The sequence below is a fragment of the Equus caballus genome, chromosome 28, assembly GCF_041296265.1.
Source record: "Equus caballus isolate H_3958 breed thoroughbred chromosome 28, TB-T2T, whole genome shotgun sequence".
Classification (NCBI taxonomy): Eukaryota; Metazoa; Chordata; class Mammalia; order Perissodactyla; family Equidae; genus Equus; species Equus caballus.
The window spans coordinates 48,373,990-48,397,698 of NC_091711.1; the positions used below are offsets into that span (position 1 = coordinate 48,373,990).

At 56.9% G+C, this 23,709-nt stretch overlaps 1 protein-coding gene across 14 annotated transcripts in view; it reads left to right on the forward strand.

Moving 5' to 3' along the window:
• Positions 1-22,012, forward strand: part of TBC1D22A (TBC1 domain family member 22A) — a 342,685-nt gene extending 320,673 nt beyond the window's left edge. For 10 of the 14 annotated variants that reach the window (XR_011433577.1, XM_023631094.2, XM_070254068.1 and 7 more), the window contains one exon: positions 19,901-22,012. Coding sequence is in view for 9 of the 14 variants with exons in the window: in XM_023631094.2 (XP_023486862.1) it covers positions 19,901-20,029 (129 nt within the window). In the remaining 5 variants the exon portion in view is untranslated. The remainder of the gene's footprint in view (positions 1-19,900) is intronic. The other 4 variants (XR_011433576.1, XR_011433574.1, XR_011433579.1 and 1 more) reach the window with 1 other exon arrangement.
• The last annotated feature ends 1,697 nt before the right edge of the window (positions 22,013-23,709 follow it).

Sequence of the window (23,709 nt, forward strand, 5' to 3'; positions counted from 1 at the left end):
GACGGAGTAAGTGAGGGGTGGTGAGACAAGTAACAAGCAAGTGAGTGGACAAGTGGATGGAGGTGTCACCTGTTGCTGGCCAGCAGAGGAGCAGTGTCCATCCCTCACCCAGTCATCTGGAGGGGTGGGGTCACGCGGCACAGAGGGGATCCCTCTCTTGGAGGGCTGTAGGAGAGCTGATGATAATAGATATGTCCAGTGAGGGTCAGCCACGCTGAATGACACACCACTGACCTGAGGGGGACAGGCTCTACCTAACTGGCTCTTGTGACGTGAAACTCAGTCTGGGAGCCCGTGGGAGTGTGTTCACGGCCTGGACCTCATTGCCCCTGCTTAATGGCATCACACGGCCCACTATTTCCCTCAGAAGGTTTTCAAAAAGTTCTAAAATTAGGAACTTAATTGGATTTTTAGCAAAGTGCCACAGAGTCTTTATCCCTGCACTTGGCTACAGTGTTAACTCTACAGGGCTCTTCTCCTGTGGCACAGTCCTGTCTGGTTCATGAGACCTTCCGGAAATGGGCAGGGCTGGGGAAAGAACCTTGGGTCAGGGCTGCTCTGCCACCAGGTGGAAAGCTTTGTGCTAGCCTGTTCGTAGGCGGCTCCTTCATTCAGCAGGTGAGCTGGGCAGGGGAGGGGTGCACAGGGAAGGCTGCCCAGTCCTGCCCCTAGAGCTTGCTGCTGCCGGCAGCAAAGGCAGAGCTGGCACAGACAATGAAAGGCTGCGGTGTGCATGGGACAGTCGAGGAGGAGGGTTCTGGAAGGGGTGACGCTGGAGCTGAGGCAGCTGAGGAGGTCTGTGTGGCTAAGGGCACTCGGGCTTTTAGACATTTGTTCTTTAAGGATTTGATGACTTTCCCAGGAAAGTTTCTAGATGCTGCAGCTTGCCCATTGTGGACCTTGGGTGATCATAAGCTCCAAGTTCAAGGGAAATCGCGAGCCCTTTGGCCCAGCCTGTCCCTGTCCACTCCGTGGTGTGAATCTCCTCACCAGCCTCAGATGAACTGCCTTGGGGGTGGGGCCCCCTCCGCAGGCCCCATGCATTCGTACGGCTCCTGTTTCCGCTGCCTGCCTCATTCACAAAGGCGCTGAGGCCTGGGTCTGTGCACAGGAGCAGAGGAGCAGCCCCCTCTGGCCTGCTGGACACTCTGAGCCCCGGGCCTCAAGCCTGGGCTGTTGGGCTGCCGCCTGCACCCAGCGGCACTACTGACTCTGCCCCCGGCACAGCGTGGACACAGCCAGGTGGGCCCAGCCCGCCACTGACCCTTCGCTCCATACCTGAGCGAGCACTTTGACGCCGTGTCTGTCCTAAGAACTTTGTAGCTTGGGGCCTGTGGACTTCGTCGGGAGCTGAGCCCATGGGTAAGGCGTGCTTCTGCCGGCTGGCTGGGTCATTCGCTGGCTCTAGCATGCCTGCGAACAAGCCATTTAACCTCTCTGGTCTCAGGTTCTCATCTGTAAAGTGGACATAATGAGTTTCTCTAAGCCTGTTAGATTAAATGAGAAAAAGATAGGGGTCACAGAGTGGGCAGTCTGTGAACACCTGAGATCACAGGCAGAGGCAGCATCACTGTAGCCCCATCATCCCCTCTGTCCAGACAGAGCAGGAAACGAAAGGGATCGAGTGGCCCAGTCAGATGTGAGGGTGCTGGGGCATCTGGGCGGAGGGCTCCCAGTCCTCCTCACCTCGTCTCCTGCAGCCCAGCACTGCCTCGGGCCACCTCAGGCTCAGAGCAGGGCCTGCCGCTCCCAGGAGGATGATGGAGGAGCGTGAGTGCTCAGAGCAGTCGGGCCTGGCCTCCAGGCTCCGGGAGCTCACCTTTTCAAAATATAGACATTCTAGTAAGTAATTGGATATCAGCAAACGGCTTCTAACGTTTATAGGGAGAGGCCAAAGAGCCAGAACAGCCAGTGCGACATTGAAGGAGAGCAAAGTTGGAGGACTGACTGCGCAGCGTCGAGACTTCCTGCAAGTACAGTAAGCGAGACGGTGTGGCGTTGTGAACAGAACAGCGTCAGGACTTCCTGCAAGTACAGTAAGCGAGACAGTGTGGCGTTATGGACAGAACAGTGTCAGGACTTCCTGCAAGTACAGTAAGCGAGACAGTGTGGCGTTGTGGACAGAACAGCGTCAGGACTTCCTGCAAGTACAGTAAGCGAGACGGTGTGGCGTTGTGGACAGAACAGTGTCAGGACTTCCTGCAAGTACAGTAAGCGAGACAGTGTGGCGTTATGGACAGAACAGCGTCAGGACTTCCTGCAAGTACAGTAAGCGAGACAGTGTGGCGTTGTGGACAGAACAGCGTCGAGACTTACTGCAAGTACAGTAAGCGAGACGGTGTGGCATTGTGGACAGAACAGACCAACAGGTCAACGGAACAGCAGAGAGAACCCCAAAACAGACCCCCACGAGCACAGTCACTGCTCCTTGACAAAGGAGCGAAGGCAATGCAGTGGAGCAAAGACAGTCTCTTCAGCACGTGGAGCTGGGACAACCGGACACCCACATGCAAAAAGATAAATCTAGACCCAGAGCTTATGCCCTTCCCCAAAATTAACTCAAAATGGATTATAGACCTAAATGTAAAATGCAAAGTTATAAAACTCCTAGAAGATAACACAGGAGAAAACCTAGATGACCTTGGGTATGATGATGACTTTTTAGGTACAACACCATAGGCACAATCTGTGAAAGAAAGAATTGACAGGCTGGACTTCATTGAAATTAAACACTTCTGCTCCATGAAAGATAGTGTCAAGAGAATGAGAAGACAAACCACAAACTGGGAGAAAACATTTGTAAAATATATCTGATATAGGACTGGTAAATACAACAAACTCTTAAAACTCAACAATAAGAACTCAAACAATCCAATTTAAAAAGTGGCAAAAGATCTGAACAGACACCTCATCAAAGAAGATATACAGTTGGCAAATAAACATGAAAAGATGCCCCACATCTTGTGTCATCAGGGAAATACAAATTAAGACAACAATGAGATGCCACTACACACCTATTAGAATGCTCAAAATCGGGAACACTAACAACACGAAATGCTGGAGAGGGTATGGAGCAACAGGAACTCTCATCCATTACTGGCGGGAATGCGCAATGGTCTAGCCACTTTGGAAGACAGTTTGGTGGTTTCTTATAAAACTAAACATCTTCTTACTACATAATATAGCAATCACACTCCTCAGTATTTACCCAAAGGAGCTGAAAACTTATTTCCACACAGAAACCTGCATATGGATGTTTACGGCAGCTTTGTTCATAATTGCCAAAACCTGGAAGCAACCAAGATGACCTTCAGTAGGTGCAACAGGCAAACTGGTCCGTCCAGACAAAGGAGTGTTACTCAGCACTAAACGAGCTCTCACACCACGAGAGGACGTGGAGGAGCCTCTGTGCACATTGCTAAGTGAAAGAAGCCAGTCTGAAAAGGCCACACACTGTATGATTCCAGCTATAGGACATTCTGGAAAAGACAAAACTATGGAGACAGTGCAGGATCCATGGTAGTCAGGGGTCAGAGGAGGGGGCTGAACAGGCAGAGCACAGAGGACTTTTAGGGCGGTGAAACTTCTCTGCAGGATCCTGTACTGGTGGACACGTGTCATTACATTTGTCCAAACCCATGGAGTGTCCAACACCAAGAGTGAACCCTGATGTGAACCATGGACTCTGGGTGATCATGAGGTATCAATGTAGGTTCATCGATTGTGACGAACGTCCCTCTCTAGGGGGATGTTGATAATGGGGGAGGCTTTGCTTGTACAGGGTAGAGGGTATATGGGAAATCTCTGTACCTTGTGCTTAGTTTTGCAGTGAACCTAAAACTGCTCTTAAAGTGTTTTGTTAAAAAGTTGATAAACATGGCCTAGGATTTTCCCTGTGCTCTGGTCTCTGTTCAGTGAGCGTGCCAGGTCCAGCCACCACATCCACTGGGCGCTGGAGCCTTCTGGTCTGGTTCAGTCTGGGTGGTGGGATCTGGAAGGCTCCCTGTGCCCCGGCCCTTCTGCTCCTGCGTTACTGGCGCCTCCTTTCCTAGCCCTTCACTTCTTGGCCTGGCCATCTCTGGATCCCTCCTGTATTCAGCAAGCATGCGGGCCAGACCCATGCTGACCACTGGCGCACGCACGAGTGAGCTGTGATGCTGACCCGTAGGTCCCAGGTCCAGTGCCACAGCCTCCACCAGCCTCCCAACCTCCTTGCCTCTCTTCTCCTGAGCAGGCCCTTCTCTCCTAGATCACCAGCCTAGGGTGCTGTGTGCCCTCTGTGTAGTCCCTGCATCCACAGGGGACCAGGTCACAGGAGAACAGCCCGGCGCCACGCACCTCTTTAATGGAGGGGCGTCTGTGATAGTGGTGGCCATGTGACACGTGCCAGGAGTTGCATGGTCAGTACGGAATCCCTTCAGTTCCACAGTCTTGCATTAGACCTCGCTGTACCCAGCAAGACAGACAAGCCTATTCCCCCAATTTCATGCTGAGGGAACTGGGGCCCAGGATACAGAATCTCCCATGGTCACACAGTGTGAAGAGTATCCACACCGAGTCCACATCGTGGGGGTCAGTGCACTTCCCACGGCCTCTGAGGGGCCTGTGAGCAGCTGGGGGACCACTATGGTCAGGTAGTGAATGCCTGCCTTGCTCGTACAGATTCCTCACCAGGACCCCTATCATGAGGACCTGGGACCTCACTAGTGCATCACTTTGAATCCACTTTTAACACTTTGAGGCAATCCTGTGTGATGTGTGGTGCTCCCTGGTGTTTTTGTGATTCTGTGCACAGTCTGCACGTCTCCCCAGCACAGGCAGGTCAGCAGCCCCCAGTATGCGGCAGCACAGAAGCTGGCCTTGGCAGAGCCGAGCCACACTGCAGCTTTCCTCCTGGCCTCCCAGACAGTGGGAAAATCAATGTGGGAGCACACGCCCCAACAGCTCAGGAACTGTAGCAGTTTTTACAATGTATATCACGAGGAAGATACCATTTTGCTATTGAGGGTATGAACTCAGCTCTGCTGACAGTCAGTATTACCACCGTGTGGATGTAGCCTTTGAATCATGGTCCTTTGCTGTGGAGTGTCCTGGTGCCGTGGCCCTGCCTAGTGGCCCCTCTCCCTGGTGGCCCATCTCCCTTGTGGGTGAAAGCTTCATGTCTCTGCTGCACTTGGGCTGAGAGCTTTCCTCTGGGAGCTTTGGAGATCAAATGACCTTGGGGAGGTGATGCGCCGGCGGAGTTGGGGTCTTTATAGTCCTTGTGGGCTTACTCTGAAGACCCCCCTCCCTGCCTGCCCTGGGGTTGAGGACGAACCCCAAGCCAGTGAGAGTCATAAAGCCACCATGTGGGCCTTTCCTGTTGGAGAGAGGGCTGAGGAGTAGGTGGGACCCCGAGGGTCCTCATCAGGCTGGCCAGGGAACCTTCTGAGGCAGCCCCACCTCATTGGGAACCCTTGTCTGCCTGTTCCCCCGAACCCAGGCCCAGGCAGGCCTGGCATGGTGACCGCAAGTGGCGTTTTCCTGTCTCTTCGACTGGGTAATGGTTTTTATTGTGTACTGGGTATTGTGGAGGATGTCTTGTCACACCCTGGATTCTGTTATCTTCCTCTGCAGAGTGGTAATTTTGTTCCAGTGGCTCTGCTAAAACTCGGTAATTCATCATGTGTAAATCTTAGAGATGAACTTCTTGTTTGGGGTCTTTCTCCAGAAGGGAGATAAGCTCTCTGAGGGAGCGAGAGGACTTTGTCTGGTTTACAGCACATCCTGTGCTCAGGCCAGCTGGTAGGATAGGTTCTCTGAGGTGGCACTCAAGATCTGAAGGAGTAAAAGTGACAAGGCAGGGGACCACTCTCTGGGCCCGGGTGGGAGGAGGAACTAAGTGTTTATTAAGGGAAGAGGGAGACTCAGCTCGCGGGTTTGGGTTACAGTCCTCGCGCAAGAGGAGACCGTCAGGTGGCTTTAGTGGGCAGAGTAAGTGAGATGGGGGATGCTGCTCCTTTAAGAGGAAGCCAGCATTCCTGCCTTGTGGGTGATGGGCTGTGGGGGCTGGGCAGGACACCAGTGAGGGCTGTGGGGTCGTCCACTAGAGGATGGCGGTGGGCTGAGGGGCGCGCGCTGGCAAGGTGAGGAGTGTCGTTTTGGACCCAGTTGGAGTCAGCACTGATGGGACGGGCTGGGCTGGGCTGCGTGTCGGAGAGGGAGGAGCAGTGGGGGAGCACACACCCTTTCATGATGTCTTCACTGGAGCACAGGTGGTGCGTGCCCCGAGGAGAGGAGGGCTGAGGGACAGCCCAGTGGGGACATGTTTAGTTTGAGATGCCTGTAGGTACTCGTGTGGAGGCGAGGAGCGAGGAGGTAAGGGGCATGCAAGTGTGCAGGTAGCTGTGGGACGTGCCAGCCTGGAGTTCAGGGACAGGTTGTTGGGGGTGAGGACATAGGGAGGTGACCCTGGCCCCAGAGGACATCCCTGGGGAGGGCTGCAGGGGCCAAGAGGGCCTGGCAGTCAGTGTTGAGAGGCCTGGCAGAAGGGAGGGTTGCCAGGGAGGCCGGAGGGGTGTCCCCGGCGATTGGCGGTGAGCTCCAGGCAAGCTGGGATGAGGGGCCTCAGGAAGGGGTAGGGTCAGCAGGGAGGGCTGCGCTGGGGCACTGGGCGCCGGAGACCGGCTGTCCCTGGGCCTGTGCCTGTCCCGCCAGCCCACCCGTGGCCTGGGAGCTGCTGCTGGCTTGTGTGGGCAGTGCCCCCAGAGCTGGGGGCAGGTGCAGACTCTAGCCCCTTTAGACGGGGAGTGAGGACTGCTGCTCCGACAGGTCCCCAGGGTCCAGGCTGCCGGGACCACCGCCCACAGCAGCCATTAGTGCTCCCTTCCCGCCCGGCTCTGTGCCCCTCCCGCTGATGTCTCTGAGCTGGTGAGCTGGCGCGGCCTCCAGACGCCCGGCCTGCCCCACGGCGCCTTCACTGAGGCAGCTCTGCTGCCTTGTAGATAAGTGCGGGGGCTGGGGCCTCCCCGCTGTACGTGGGCGTCCTTCTCACCAGGCCCTTCTCGAGGGCACCCCCAGACGACATCTCCATGGCCCCGTCTGACCAGCTGCCTGGTTCCGAGTCCCCAAAGCAGGAAGGTCTTCACAGGATGAAGCCGACTAATTGCTGTGCCAGGATTTCACATACTCTGGGTGCCCATCAAACGTCTCTCAGCCGTGTACGGAGACATGAAACGGAAAGGCCAGCTCGACTGGGCGCTCACGCCAGACTCGTGGTTTCAGTACCCAAAAGTGTTTTTCTCTTTAGAATTCTTTTTTTGGAAAAGAAATATGAAATTAATTACAAGGATGGTGTACCTCCCTGAGCCATCAGAGGCTCCTCCGAAGATCGCTCCATTTCCATGTCGCCTTCTATTTTCCGCCTTCCAGAGGGCTGTCACCAGCCAGTCGGCCAGCCCAGCAGCTGCCTGTCCGTCCCAGCCGGCTGTCACCATCCTTCTATTTTTAGCCCTGGTTTGGTCCAGAACTTGACAAGATTTTCAAACTAATAACTGGATTGTCAAAGAAATCAGCTGTCACAGGATGGTCTGGGAGGAGAGGGGAGGGAGGGAGGTGGGAAGCAGCCTCGGGGACGGCCCGGTGCCGGGACCAGGGCCAGACTGAGGCAAGTGGGGTGCCGCCCAGCCACTCACCCCTTCCGGGAACGTAGCGTGCCTCGCCTGCAACCATCAGGTCACAGCAGCGCAGCCACCACACTTGAGAGAGCAGAGCGTCTCTCTTCTTGGGCGCAGGGTTGTTCTGATGAGGTTGCAGGAATGGACTGGGTGAGTCAGATCCCCGAGTGAGCGTCTGCCTGGGAGGGAGCAGTGGGTGGTGTGGAGTGACCTTCGTGTGTGGTTACTTTGTGTGTCTGCTGTGCATCAGGTTGTGTTCTGTGTTCTTTGATCTACTAGCTAAAAGGGCGTCGAGTATGATAGAAAGGTTAAAATAAGATGGACAAGGATGAACTTTTCATAGGCAATTTTCTTCCCGGGCCTCTGCACACCTCCCGCAACTGTGGCTGGTGCCTGGGCCCTGAGGGCGGGAGTGGGACGGAGATGCGGTTTCTTGTGTGTGCCCCCGACACACCTCCCTCAGGTAGCATTCAGCCCTGCTCCTGCCCACCCCACGGAGCTTCCCACAGTCTTATCCTCTGGTCAGCTCTGGAAGGGAGGCTGACAGGCAGTGGCTTTGCTGGGATGAGGTCAGAGCCTTGGCTGCTCTGATCACCAGTCCAGAGCTGCAGGATTCCAATGAGACGGCCCTCTAGGTTCCAGGCGGAGAATGGGGACTTATCTGAGGGGGGCAGTCCCCTCTGAGCGCTTGGCCTCTCAGAGAGGCAGGGTCATGTGGTGGTCAGGTTCAGATCTTTGGAGGGCAGCCCTGGGGGGGGTGGTCGTAGCCCTCCCCTGCCCGACCTGCTTGACTCTGAGTGATCCCTTAGCTTCCTGGAGTCTTGGTCTCCTCTTTTAGACACAGGAGTGTGGGAGCCCCCAGGCTTGGTTGTAGACACAGTGGGTGATGGAAACTGCCTAGGATTCATTGTAGACATGGGCGGGTGTGGGAGCCCCCAGGGTTGGTTGTAAGGGTCAACATGCAACACGGCGCTAGGCACAAAGGGAACACTAGAAGACAGGGCAGCATCCTTGTTGACCACCAACACGCAGGATGGCCGTGGGACATTCATGGACCCAGCAGCCTTAGTGCTGCCCTCACCTGAGGAGGTGGGCTGGGCGGCATGGGAGAGGTGGAGGTGGGCCTGCAAATCTTCTCCCTCTCCACTCCTGCTGGGAGGGGTCCTTCTCTGCCCTCGTCCCGTGTGTGCTGCCTCAGTGTCACCCAGTAAATCGGCATGAGTGCCCTCACCAGTTGGCCACCGGCCCTCCCTGCAGCCTCCTGGGAGCCGCCACCTCGCTTCCAGCCCCCAGGTCCTCACTCCTAGTGCTGGTGGCTCCATGTTCCATCCATCTGCCCTCCTTCCCATTTTCCTGGTCACAGGCCCTCGGACCTCAGGGGTGTCCATGGCATGACTGCTCTTGCAGAGTTGAGGGCTGTGTTCAGTGCCTTCCTGTGGGATGGACCGTGGGGCTGGACCTGAGCAAGGACGGTTGAGGGGGGCAGTGACCCAGCTGTGCAGGGGACCAAGGTGGCCTGCGAGGGTGTGTCCTGCTGGGGGTACCCACTTCCCATGGGAGATCCTGTCTCCTCTCAGGGCTTCTGTTGGCTCTCTCCATTATGCGTTATCATACCTCCTGGGACAGCAGCACACTGAGTGGGCCCCACTCCCAGCGCTCCCAGATCCTAGCGTTTGCCACATTGCCCTCCTCTCAGAGCCCCGCCTTCTTGATTTCTTGGCTTTGGTGTTCATTTTTCACACACGTGGCTTTAGACCCCCCATGCAGCATGTGGATGTAGTTTGCATATTGTCACGGGGCTTGCCCCCTTGGTCTGCTGTGAGGTCTCTGAGCTGACTGCCACCCTCACTGCTGCATAGTGGCCCTTGTGTGACACTGCCATTCCTTTCCATTCTCTGGACCCGGCTCATGGGCTGGTCCTGGTTTTCAGGACCACAGACAGTGCACAATGACCTTCTCACGCGTTTCTCCTGGCACCTGAAGGAGAGCATCTCCTGTACACACTGTGTCCACCGGCAGGCGGTGTGGGTGGACCGCACCATTTTTCCTTACTGACCGCCCAGCACTGCTTGCTGACCCTCAGACCAATATGCTTTTCAGCCGCCACAGGTCTGTGAGTGAGGTGCTGCAGCTGTCATCTCTTTTCCTGAGTCCCCATTACCTTTCGTGCACGGGGCCGGGCAGGGCCAGGGCCAGGGCTCAGGCTCTTGCGGGGCGGCAGCTTGTCCTAGCGAGGTAGAGCATGCACTCCAGATGCAGAGTACACGTGGGGTGTCCCGCTGTGGGTGGGAGGCAACCTCTCAGCCCTGGTCCCACTTTTGTGGGGTGAGGACAGTTCTGCTGTGCTCCTGTGATGGGCCTGGACTTCCAAGCCGGGTGCTTGACCCAGAGGTGAGCGCTGCCCACCTCTGTGCCCCTGCCAGGACAGCTCCCCGGGAGGTTTTGTGGTCCACCCCCAGCCCCTCACTGACCTGGTGCCCTGTGCGCCAGGTGCTCAGTGTTTGCTGACTTCTGTTGTTAACATCATTAGAATTGCAGAGAGACTGGCTCTACACATCACACACACACACACCCTGCACTGCACACATCACACCTGCAAACACACACACACCCCACACACTGCAAACATACACACCCCCCCAGGCTGAGGAGGGTCATCCCCTTGACGTGGTTTTCATTTTCCATCTGCTCCTTGCCCTCCCGTAGGCCTGGGTTCTCCTCCACTCGCACACTCGGGCCTTGAAACCTGACATGCAGGAGAAGGTGGGCTCCGAGTGCCGCTGTGAGCAGGAGCAGTGCTGCCTGAGTACAGAGACCGGGGCCCCAGGAGGCTCAAGTCAGGAACCAGTGTGAGCACTGGGCAAGTGCTCGATTTCCTGTTGACTCTGTCCCGAGCACAGAGCTTTATGGAGGACACACTTGTTGTTTCCTGGGGCATGATTCCAGACCAGCATCCAGTGGGGCCTCAGGGCCAGGCCTGTGCTTTGTTGTCCTTATGGGAGTCTCGCAGCCCGGCTGCACAGGCGTGTGCTGGAGAACGGGACTCTGTTGTTAGGTTGGTGGGGTAGGCATGCCCTGGACTGCCGGCCCACAAGCTGATGCCCTCGGCAGCCCTGAGCTCTGGCTTGTTTTTAAGTATCAAAATACAGAAATTTTTGTTGCAGTCATCCCATTGCTTCATGACTTTGAGATGTCCGAAGTCTGAATTGTTTAGTCATTTGTGTCTCGACAGGTTCACTTCCTAACTCTTCCATGCCCCCACCTCCCTGTGGCTGAGCCACAGAGCTTGGAAGTGCAAAGGGGAGGAATGTCTCACAGAAGAATCAGGACTGTGGCCCCAAGAATGGCTGCAAGGTTCCAGGCAGAAAATCCCCCAGCTGCCCAGTCCCCTGCCCTCAAGGACGCCCCTGGCCGTGGGAGTTCAACACAGCCCCAAGAGCAGTCTGGTCAGTCGTCATGCCTGTCTGCATTCGAGGACAGGCCATGGCTGCTCTCTGAGGCATTTTAAAATTAATTCCTGTTCACACAGTCAGTCTCTGAACCTTTAAAAAATCGTTCTTAGGAGACTGAAAAAAAAAAAGGCCTCAGGTTTCAACATCAGTGATGAGCAGGGGTCATTCGTGCTGCGTCTAGAGGTGTGGGCTTGATAAGTATTAGTCAATTCTCACTGGCTCTTCAAAGATGAATTGGAGATACCCAGAAGGAGGAGCAGTTGGCAACAGAAAAGACCCAGCCCATAGTCACTAGGGGAGTCTGAGACAGCACAAGGGACAGGATAGAGGGGGAACACGGGAGAGGAGGACAGGGGCCAGCCGTGGACTCTGCTGACTGCCACGCCAGTGTCCTGAGCCCAGCGGAGCCTACACCCTGCCAGAGCGCATGGAATCTTGACCTCAGGACTCCTTCCCGGCTCTGAAATGGCAGGATTGCTGCTGCACCCGTCCTGACACCAGATTCTTTTCCTGACGCACATCTTGTACCTCTGGACATGGGGCGCAGGAGGGCAGGATATGGACATGCCTTCCTATGTCCTCCTACCCAGCCGCACAGCATCAGAACCACGTCCATAACAGTAAATAACAGCCCAGTCTACTTCGAGAAGACATTCTCGCTTCTCTTGAGCGCTAACACCCCAGGGTTCATGCTTTTCCTTGTCATTAGCAGCCACAGCCGTGCCAGGTGACAGAACTTGGCCTGCTGCTGCATACCATGCTCTGTGGCTCTGGGGACACTTGGGCAGGGCGTGTACCGTCCCCAGGGTAAAGTCTCCCCCGGGGCCCAGTGGGCTGAACACTGACTGAAAAGCTCTGACAGAGGGAGCAGACAATAGCAGGGGAGGTCCAGAAACAAGAGACCATGGGCAGGGGGTGAACAGCACAGTTCGAGGAAAAATTGCAAACGCATCCCAGCTTCCACGCTTGTCACACCGTGCCTGCTTCAGCACCCCTGTAACCCCCACCAGGGGTGCCCAGCGAGGCCCGGCCAGGAGCACCGGATCATTAGAATTCCCCATGCCGTCAGTGCTGCCGGCAGACACCGCAGACCTTTCTGGTATAATTTAATCTCGGCTGCTTTTTTATCTTCCATTTTACACATGTACTTTCCAAGAACAGATATTTTATGTTGAATATGGATTCAAACCCCAGCAGATCCTGCACAGGCAGGAATGCAAATGACGGCTCCCTCCACCGACTCTCAGGGGTGATGAGTTTTGGCTGAGACCATGACCTTTGACCTGTGGAGCATGTGGTCCATGGTAACTTCCCAGGTGGGCAGATTGGACGATAGCCGAGGAGCTGCCCACAGGCAGAGGAGGCTGGGAGCCCGAGAAGGGTGGGAGTGGGCCCAGACCAGCACTTCCGCTCATGGAGGGTGAGCGTCAGCGCCCAGTAGAGCTCAGGGCAGGTCTGGGCGCAGGAGCTGTTTAGATTCTGGTGTGGCCACTGTGAAGTGTGACCACCTCACTCAGTTGTCTGAGGTTCCTGGCAGCCGGGCCACGGCCATGACAAGGACAGTGGTGGGGACCGTGGCTATAGTGGGGACGGCAGTGGTGGTGAGGACCACGGTGGTGGGGATGGTGGCGGTGGTGGTGGGGATGGCAGCAGTGGTGGTCCCAGTGGTGGTGGGGATGGTGGCAGTGATGGGGACAGTGGTGGCGGTGGAGACCACAGTTGTGATGGGGACAGAAGTCGTAAGGATGGCCGTGGTGGTGGGGACGGCAGTGGTGGTGGGGATGGCGGTGGTGGTGGGGACCACAGTGGTGGGGATGGCGGCAGTGGTGGGGACGACAGCAGTGGTGGGGATGGTGGCGGTGGTAGAGACAGCGGTAGTGGGGACCACAGTGGTCGGGATGGCAGCAGTGGTGGGGATGGCGGTGGTGGTGGGGACAGTGGTGGTGGGGATGGCGGTGGTGGTGGGCATGGAGGCTTTGGTAGGGATGGCGGTGGTGGGGATGGCGGTGGTGGTGGGGACCACAGTGGTGGGGATGGCGGCAGTGGTGGGGACGACAGCAGTGGTGGGGATGGTGGCGGTGGTAGAGACAGTGGTAGTGGGGACCACAGTGGTCGGGATGGCAGCGGTGGTGGGGACAGTGGTGGTGGGGATGGCGGTGGTGGTGGGCATGGAGGCTTTGGTAGGGATGGCGGTGGTGGGGATGGCGGTGGTGGTGGAGACAGTGGCAGTGGGGATGGTGGCAGTGGTAGAGACGGCAGTCCTGGTAGAGGTGGTGAGCTCCCATGTGCCAGGCATCGTGCCGAGCATATGTGTACCCACTCCTTCAGTCCTCACCACAGCCCTGGAAGGAGCTGCCCTGTCGCCTCTGAGGAGGTGTTGGTACCGCGCCCAGGGCCCCACAGGTGTGAATAGGATGATGGTGATGACGGTGAGGATGAAACAATAGGGCGCCTTCCTGGAGCACTTTCTCTGCGTCAAGCACGGCTCCGAGTCACTTATTCTCTGACCCTCCCAGCCTGGAGGTGGCTCCTATCATTGTCACCACCTCACAGACAAGGCCCTTGACTTCCAGGGTTTCTAGCCGCCTATGCTCTGACCTCGCCTAACTGTCTGCTGCATGGTGCTGAGCCGTCCGGGGCCCAGGGGCAGGGCTTCCGGCCTCTCCGCACCTTGGTCTCCTCTCCTAAAAGACTGATGAGTTGGGAGAACTGCCTGAGCCTGTCCACCAAGAGCGCTGTGCAGCTGCCACGCTCCCCCAGACGTGAGGGTCCCCGTGGCCTGCCAGGTAGCACCAGGACCTCCTTTCCACGGATGGCCGGGACGCCCCTAGCAACTGAGTTTTCTAGCCAAGCTGCACAAATTGAGCATCAGAACGCAATGGAAAAGTGAATTAAAGCAATTAGGCCTGCTCCCTGACTTGTATGTCAGCGAAGTGGCGCCTGTTTCTTCTTTCTCAGTTAAGGGGAGAAAATAATAAGAGTCGGTAAATGGGCCGCTTAGCCCGTCATGATTAATTTATTCCTCGCTGCGCTCTGGCAATTTGTAAACTCCTGACTTGAGCAGCTTTTACGCTGACCTCTGTGCCGTCTGCTGGGGAGCCTTCCAGTGCCTTCTCTCTGCCAGAAGGAAGGAGGGGAAGCACAGACCGGCCACCCAGGTGGGGCAGGCGGAGCAAGAGGCAGTGTTCTCAGTGTCCCTTGGAGCAGTGCCTTCCAGGAGAGTGTGACACCTGCCACGTGGGAAATCTTACATTTCCTGGTAGCCTCACAGAAATGGGAAAAACTGGTGAAATTGACGTCAGTATTTTATTTCACCCAATACATCCAAAATATTATCTTTCAACCTGTAATCAATATAAAATTAATAAGAAACATTTGACATACTTTTGCTCAGACTCAGTGTGTGAGATCCGGAGCGTGTGGTACGAGGACACACATCTCCATGGAGACCCCCGTCGTGGACAGGCAGACCGGGAGGCCGCGTCCAGAGCAGCCAGCCACTTACACGCCCCACTGTAACTCTGCGTAGGACGAAATATTGTCTGTTTCATCTTTGTGTGTCTGAGTCTGTTGCCTGACACTCAGCTCCACGCACACACTGGCACATGCACACCCTGAAGGTGAGCCCCAGAGGGCAGGCTGCCTGACACCCAGCTCCACACACACACTGGCACATGCACACCCTGAAGGTGAGCCCCGGAGGGCAGGCTGCCTGACACCCAGCTCCACACACACACTGGCACATGCACACCCTGAAGGTGAGCCCCAGAGGGCAGGCTGCCTGGCTTCTGCTGCGTTGTGCCCGGGGTGTGGAACAAGGCCTGCCGTCCTTGGTGTGTCCTCACCGAGTGAATGGATGGACAGTGAAGAGCAGGACCGTTTGTCCTCACCGGGTTCTCTACTCTCTGCTTCTGTCCCAGCGTGTCCTGAGCCGCCGTTGCGGCGGGATGAGCCTGATCGCACCATGGTCAGGCGCTGTCCAGTCCTTCATTTCTGTGGCATGTGGACTGGCTGTCTGTGGTCCAGGGAGGGTGTCTGACTTTCACTTAGGAGGAAGCGTGTTCTCAGAGCCGGGAGCTCAGCCCTGTGGACATGGGCAGGCTGTCACCGGCACCTGGGGTTGTAGGGCTGTCACGAGGTTTGGAGGAGGCCGTGTGCTTTGCAGAGGACTGCTCAGGCAGTCAAGTGTGCCCCCAGACGCCGCGTGTGACAGGAGTAGGTGCCCTGACGCCCCTCCATGAGGTCATCCTGGCGCAGGAAGCTAAAATGCTTGGTGGGCCGTTCTCTTTTATGCACCGAGCAGCTCATGCTCCCGTCAACTCTTTGGGAATGTTTTAAGTTAAACACAGTTCATTTTGTGTCTGATGTTAGAATTTGAAGATCCATTCCAAAGAGGTTAGAAAGCAGGGTCCTCCCTAGTACCTTGGCAGACTCTCAAAATGACCAGATGCGCACAGGCAGGTGCGCTGGGGTACTCCCTGGGTTGGGATCCCACCCACAGCCCGTGGGTTGATGCATGTGGTGCATTTCCTTCCTTGGACATTTTCCTGAACCCACCAGGTAGCTCGGCAGGAGAGTAAGATGTCATTGCTGCCTCCTGGGCGTGCTGCTCAGGAATGTGATTTTCTTGTTAAACTTGTTTGCTAAACCGTCTGGCATTTCCCACAGATGACAGTTTATCTAGCAACAAGTGCTGTTGCTATTACTGTGATTATTACTACTGGCAGTGGCAGTAATTACACTAATAATAATTGAACAATGGCAGCAGCAGGTGACACTTGCCTTGTGCTCTTTATATTCTGGCACTGTTGGGGACATTTTGCACATAGTAACAATCCAGTGAGGGAGGGATGTTATTACCCCATTTACAGATGAGGAAACTGTGGCACAGAGTGTTATGAGACTTGTGCAGGGCTGCACAGCTGATTGATGCAGGACTGGGGTTTCAACCTTGGCGGTTTAGCGTCGTTTAAAAGTGTGCACGTGCTATTAGTTGACCCACTGTGCTGTTTGAGCAACTGTTCACTGATCGCCACCACATGCTGTACAATTTATCTTGAGGACATGTGGACCTGTTGGTGTCGCAGAGAAGATGGATAACCCCGTGACGTAGGTGGGAATGCCCAGGATGCACCTGCCGAGTTCTTTGGGGTCAGGAAGGTGGTGGGGCCTGGGCTTGGACCCAGGTCCTCTGACTTCTGAGCTGTGGTCTTTTCTGCCCCACCTCACTGGTGCCCAAGCTCACTTGAGCCTCTGCAAGGGGCCAACCAAACAGAGAACTGTGGGGCCCCGGGGGGGGACCCGCTGGCCACTTTCCTGGATCCCAAGGACACTGATGTCTCACCACTTCGTCCTTCGTGGGAGAATGTCCGCATACAGATAGTCATACTTGGCAGATGGCGATGTAGCTCCTCTGACTCTCCGGAAAAGTGGACCCTTTTGGGCAAGGAGGACTCAGAGCCATAACTTTGTTTGCTCTTTAACATCAGAAGACTCACCTCTTGCAACCTCCCCAAGAGGCAACAATCAGCAGCAGGAAGATTTCTCCCTAAAAGATGTCCCCGCAGCATTATGGTGTAAACTGTTGGGAACAGCCCGGCTCAGAGGCCCCCACCTGCCTTCTGCACCCCACTCACCTGGGAGCTTTAAACAGTACCTTCGCTTGCCCCGAGGCTGTGTGAGTCCAGGTGCCACTGTTGCCGAGGTGGCGTCGACAGGGCCTCTGTACGGTGTGGAAGACCAGCTGCCCTCCACACACTCGTGATGTCACATCCAGAGTGTCCAGAGGGCAGTCGAAACTGCCCGTCGTACTGAGAGTTGGACAGTAACGTCTGCCCAGGCCCCCCCCGAGACTGGGCTGCTGCCCTGCCGTGTGCCGGGGCCCTGGAAGGTCCAGAGCTCCCTGGGGGATTCCGATGTGTGGGCACGGCTGAGAACTGCTGACCTCCAGGCTGTGCAGGCGGGGAGGGGTTCCATCGCCTACAGTCCTTCGCTGACCATTGTGGACCGTACGTGGCAGCGTGGGAGAACGCGAGTAACACAAGGCTGACCGTGACAGGCAGGAGGCAGGAGACCAAGGTGCGCCCTCGCTGTGGCCTTGTTGACCTGGTGGCCTGTCTCTTGGACGAGGGGATCTGGGGCCAATTGTAGGGACTTCACTCATCTTTGATTTCTTACCATGTCAGTGTTGTGAACAAACCTTCCTTTAATTTTTATATCCTCTAAGGTGGCCATAGCATTGTTTATGGGAAAGTTAAGATTGAAAACTTAATTGCCCTCTACAGTTTGCTGACTTGACCTCTGATGGGCCTGGTCTCAGCCCCTCCCTCCTGTCATCTTATTGCTGACAGACTCATCCTGGGGAGAGCTGGTCCCCTGTGACGTGACCCAGTGACGGCTTCATGAGCGACGGCCCGTTACCCGACTGATGTGTATAATGCAGAACAGCTCAGGCTAATAAATGTGCCGTGCGTCCAGATTGGAGACAGCTCTGCCCAGTGCATAAATAAGACAGGCCTTTTTAAAAAAGAAATCTGTATTTAAGGACGTGTTTGGCTGTGTCTTTGCCTCCCGTAAAGGTCACCCACATAGATTCTCCTTCTTTAGCATTGCAGGCTGTGAAGCGCTGGGCATTTCTATTCTCCCTCCATCCAGTGAACCTGGGGACTAAATTAGATTCTGAAATTGAGTGTGCAGTGGAGTTGGTGAGCTGCCGTAATGGGAGGGTATTGCTTCTCACCTTGCAAGTAGCGAGGTCATGATAATATGAAGTGAAGTGGATTAAAAATAAAACCAAAGGTATTTATTTACGACCTGCTCAGAATTGGATTGGCATCCGTGTAAGTTGCAGCTAATGGTGAAAGACAGCAGATTGATGTTGATATGTCCCCTGGGACATTCTGCCAGTGAAATTTGCTCTGTGAATTCAATTTAAAGGCCCCCAGAAAGTATCCAAAATGCAAAAGGAAATGGGATGGAGGAAGGGGAAAAGCAGCGACAGCGTCACAGCGTTGGAAGAGAGTCCCAGTGTGTGCCTAATGATTCGGGAGTGCGGGGAGGACCCTGGGATGGTGGGAGGCAAGTGTGGGGACACAGACCTGACACAGGGCTGCGTACCAGGCACTGAAACCCCCAGGTGGGACCTGGGACCCCCAGATGAGGACCCCAAGGCCCTGAGACAGTCTGTGGCCGGTGCAGCCCACACAGCCAGGCGGCAGAACAGCCAGGATCTGAGCCCAAGCCTGGCTTCCAAGTCCGTGCCCTGAGTGCCCCCTGTGGCCGAACTCTGTGCCTAATGGCTCAGCATCCCCCACCACAGATAAAGGGGGTCGGGGCTCAGAGAGGGGAGGTCAGTTCCCCAAGGCCACACAGTAAGAGAGCCAGGGGTATGAACGCAGAGCCCCACTCCTCCTGCAGTGCCCACGTGCCAGCCTTGCCAGAGTGGGGAGCTCGGTGGACAGAGGCCGTGAGCTGCTGCAGGTGGGGACGGAGCCCCTCAGTCTCTCTGGGCCGCTCCTTTTCCAGACGGGCAGCTCGGGCAGCCTGAGTCTGATGCCCTCCGCCACTTGTCGCCTGCTGGGAGCTGGGTGGGAGCAGCACCAGCTCCCTCTGAGCCCCAGCCACCCTCCTGACTTCCCCTGATCCAGTTTCTGCACGGGATGAGGCAGGAGGAGGGCCCTGGGGCCAAGTTCTACAGGACCAGAGCCCGCAGGGCCATCGGAGCAGTGTGGGCCCCTCCCTAGACTTATCTCTGCTGCCCGAGTGGCCCTGGTCCAGTCCCCCGTTCTCCTTCTTGAGACTCCATCCCAGGAAGCCATCCTGGCCACACAGCCCTTGAGCCTACCCAACTCCTGCCAAACCCCTTTGGGGGCTGGGCCCTGCACTCTGCGAAGCCTACCCCGTCTTTGGTGGGGTTGCCGGCTGCTCTGGCCACGGCCGTGATCTGTCGGGAGGGGCTGGGCTGCGGGCCCGAAGGTCGGTGTACCTGGCTGAGTCTCACACGTGCTCTTTTTCCCAAGCTTCCTCAGCTGCGGTTTAGTTAGTCACTGTCTCTTCAGTGTCCCTCACCCTGGCTTTCACACCATGCGCTCCCGAGGCAGTCCCTCTGTCCTGTGAGAGTGGGCTAAGTGCCCAGCCCACCAAGACTTGGCCCAGCTGCAGGGAGGGTGGGCTGGGGCAGGAGAGTGGCTCCAGCCTGGTCTTTCCTGGAAATACCGAGAATCGAATGAGTGACACTAATGAGGGCTGTCTGGTGTCCACCTGCCCTGTGTCCCCACCCAGCGTGTGACTGGTGTGCACCCGCCTGGATTTCCCCCCCGCGTTCCTGTTGAAGGAGCTGGTGCTGGAGGAGCGTCACCAGATGCCCAGACATCTGTGCCTAAAGATGCCAGGGGGGCGGTGCTTTACTTCCGATTCTGGGGTGATCCTGGAGTGGGTTGGAGGCTCCTGGGCCAAGGGACACACCTGCAGCCAGGCCCACAGGACCAGGGCCTGGACGCTGTGGTGCTGGGGAGAGTCAGCGAGATGAGGTCACAGATGTGGAGTGCCGGGGCCACGCAGCCTCAGTGTCCTAGCAGGTGTCGTCTCCAAAGTCTGAGGCCTTTCCTGGCTGCTGGGCCTGTCCTGGTCGAGTGCGGAGGGGACACGATTCCTGGCCACTGAGGGTGGGGGCTGGGAAACTGTGGAGCCCCCTGCTGGCTCACCCCCACTGCTGGCCGGGTTTGTTTCCTCAGGGTTCCCACGTACCCACTGCTGGTCACCTCCTCTGACCTGGGCTTGTCTCTCTCCCGCCAGGAGCTGCTGCTCTTCCTCCAGAACCTGCCCACAGCCCAGTGGGGCGATGAAGACATCAGCCTGCTGCTGGCCGAGGCCTACCGCCTGAAGTTTGCCTTTGCAGACGCCCCCAATCACTACAAGAAATGAGCTCGGGGCCCACTACAGCAGGCCTGCCCCCGCTGGCTGGCTGCAGGCCCGCCAGAGAGGCCTCGCCGGAGCAGCCCTGCCCTCTGGGGAGGTGCCAGGACTGGGTGCCGGACACTGCCCGAGGCCTGACTGGGGTGGGGCTGCTTCTGTTTTCCAAGATACCAAAGAGAGCCGGGGGAGGGTCTCGGCCATGCCAGGGGCCAGCGAGGGGTCAGGCGCCTTCCTCCCCCGGCCCCTGGAGCGTCCTTGCCAAATGACCACCTCCTGGGGCCTCCAGCCTGCGGCAGCCTGAGAGGCAGACCCTCTGGGAGAGGCCTGCTGCCTGGGTGCCAGGGACGAGGGAGGTGGCAGCCATCTCGTCCCTCCTTTGAAATGCAGAGTCTATTCTGTTGAGTGAAAGAGAATAAAATATAGACAAAGTCAGTGAATGTTGCACTAACCCACGGCCTCCCTGGGCTCTCTCGGGGCCTGTCCCAGCCAGCCATATTCCTGTAAGTGTTCGTCGCTTTAGTGTTGGTGTGTACTTGCTCTCCTGGTCTAAACCCAGCTAGAAAGCGATGGCAGAGCCCGACGTGTGAGCCACCGAGGGCCTGGGGAGCCTCTGGCTGCGGCAGGCTGGGAGCAGAGAGGGCTCAAAATTGCCTCACTTGCTGTCTCCATTCTCTTAAAAGAGACTCCTGCCCCACCTGGTCCGTGTCAGGCACCTGGCTGTGGGCGGCAGCTGCTCTGCTGGGTGCTGAGGAGCACACAGGAGCCTGCAGCCCTGGGGACAAGCCACGCAGCTCAGGCTGAGGACACTGCTCCCTCCAGGGGGCCCCCAGACAGGCAGGGTTTAGTCACTCTGATGGAGCCGTGAACATACACGGTGGGGCGGGAGTGGACAAGCTTCTGGGAGACGCCCCCAGGCCTCCCCCTGGCCTCACCCCTCTTTTCCAGGTCTCCAGTGCAGCAGAGACTTGACTGCTTGCTGCTGTTTACCGGTCACTGGGGTGGTGAGCCCAAGTGTGGGGGGTCCCTGACTGGCCCTGCCTGGGGCTTCCCACGCCCTCCCTGCCCATGCAGAGAAGCACCTGTCAGACGAGTGGCCAACGGTGACATGGACACCCCTGTGGGGCTGTGAGCTGCTCTGGGCCGCAGCCACAGCCTCCGACCCCTGAGCCCAGGAAGGCTCCTGTCCTCAGCGCCTGCTTCTGCTCTCAGACTCTCATCTGTTTACAGGCATCTCTTCCTGCCATGTGCCCGACCTTCTGGAGCAGCCACACCACCGCCCGTCTTTGCACAGCTCAGGTGCTAGGACACTGCCGTTGTAGGACAAAGCAGAGGATAGGAATATATATATATATATATATATATACACACACACACACACACACACACACGCGCGCGCGCGCGCGCGTATGTGTGATATGTGTGTTCCTTTTTTTATTAAAAAGATTCTTGGGTCATTACATGTGCGTTGAAATCAGTACAAAATATGTGCAAATGTCAGATGTTCCTAAATCAGCAGAGGGACCTGCTTGCCTTAGTCCAGATGGAGAGGGCACCCCGCACTGGTCCCTGCCCACACCCAGGATCAGGGGTTCCTCCGACCAGCACGCAGCAGCCTCCAGGCTACCAATCTTTTACTAGCGGGGGCATCCAGGTCCAGAATTGCTGCGTGGCTGTGAGCAGGGAGCCTCCGCCTGCTTAGCCAAGACCCCGCCTGGGAACTGCCCGTCAGAGCTCAGATCGCTCTGCGTAGCCAATACGTTGGGGACACAAAAGGTCTGCCCCTTGGGGCAGTTTATTTTGCAAATAGGAATGATCTACACAGTTAAGTGAGGTTCTGTGCATATTTTCACGTGTATGTAAATCTGGAACCAAATGTGAGGGATGTTGACGGGGTCCTTGGAGTCGGAGCAGGTCCATCTGAAGTGGTTAAAGGGCCCTCTGTCTGGAATACAGTGTGCTGAAACAAGGAATAAAGACGCAGTGAAAGCCCGAGCCTTGGCCCTTGATTCAAGGACTCTCCTGCGGGGATGGGGTGCCCTGGCCCAGGCGGCCTCAGTCCTTGGCCCTCTGGTCTGAGGCAGGTGACAGTGGGGAACTTAGGTGCTTGCCCAGCCCTACGGGAGCTGCTGGGCAGTTTGAGTTCCGGGCTTTTCCATACAGGCCATCGGCAGTGTGCCAGGCCTGGCTTTGGGCAGAGCACCCACAGTCTGGCCGAAGCCCACGAGGACCTCGCAGGGAGATGGAGGAGAGGGCAGGACTCAGACCCTGGCTGAACCCAAACCCAGACTGTACTGGCTAGGGGTCAGGATCTAGGCCGGCCCCTTGGTTGACCCTCTGCCAGGCCTGGGACAAGAGGGGCCTCCTCATCAGGCCACACCCTGTCAAGCACCTGCCTAGGGCAGGCACTGGGGACCAGGACCCACTCCTCCTCGCTCCTAGGACCCGGGGCACACCTGTTCTTATCTCCCAGCCCTGGGTGTCCAGCCCCCCACCTCCTCCCAGGGTTTCTCAGGGCTGCTTTCATGGTACCCCATGCCCCTTGGACACCCCACATCTGCACTTCCCCCACACTGGGTATCCTCCAGGGCGGCACTTTGCTCTCTGCCATCTTGGGCTGTCGGCTGATGGGAGGGGTGAGGTGCCGTCCCCATGGATGGGCTGGAGACCCCACAGGTAGGGTCTGTTCCCCTCTCTTCCCCGTGATCCAGCCTGCGCGCACCTGAGGCCAACTCTCACAGACCTCGCCGGTGCCGGCTTGTGATCACAGGATGGGCTGCGCAGTCCCTCTGGCTGTCAGGGGACCCCAGTGGTCCTGAGACAAACCCCTGACTTTTGGTGGCACTGTCCCCATGTATCTCTGCTTGCCTGGCTACGAGGAGAGACCCTGTCTGCTGACATCGCTACTGAGTGGGAAGTGCCAGAGACTTCCCTGTCTGTCAATCCTGTGGGGCAGCAGGCCCCAGGAAGGTCAGACGCGCGGGGGTGTGGGGTCCTGGTGTGGGAGGCAGGGAGAGGTCTGTGTGATTTGTGCTTTTGAACAGACTAGCAGGTGGAAAGTGCTTTTGTGCTGCTGTTAACTATGGATCTTAAACAAGAGAACGCTATCTGTGTTTGGACACCCTGATTCCATTTACACCATGGGGCCTGCTGCCCAGAGACAGGTCCTGCCTCAGGCTGCACCGAGCCTGGGCCTCCTGGCACCGCCCACCCTGAGCTGGAGGTTTCTTGCCAGACTGTGGCCCAGTGGTCTGCTCTCGGGGCTGCTCAAAGCGTCAGCCAGCTGGGGTCCTCTGTGAACCTCCCCAGTCCTGACCCACTCTAGCTACCCCTCTCTTCTCTCATCCCCTTCCCTCAAGTGTTCCATGTAGCCCCAGGGCGTCATGGCTGCTCAGCGGTCTGCCCCCCTCAGCTGTGAGGCCTTGTCCTGTAGCCTCACCCCAGCCAGTCCCTGGCATGGAGATGATCCCCAACAAGGATGCCTGAGGGAGTACTCACAGCCGCTATGTGACCGTGTGACTGGGGGAAGGATCTAATCCCTGAGCCCATTTCATTGATAAATTGAGGCTGACTATTCATGTAGGAAAAAAAGTGGTATACCGAAATAAACTCCAGATGAATGGATTTAAATATAAAAATTAAAATAACCCCCACCACCCCATGCGGCCAGCCCCAGGGCCGAGTGGTTAAAG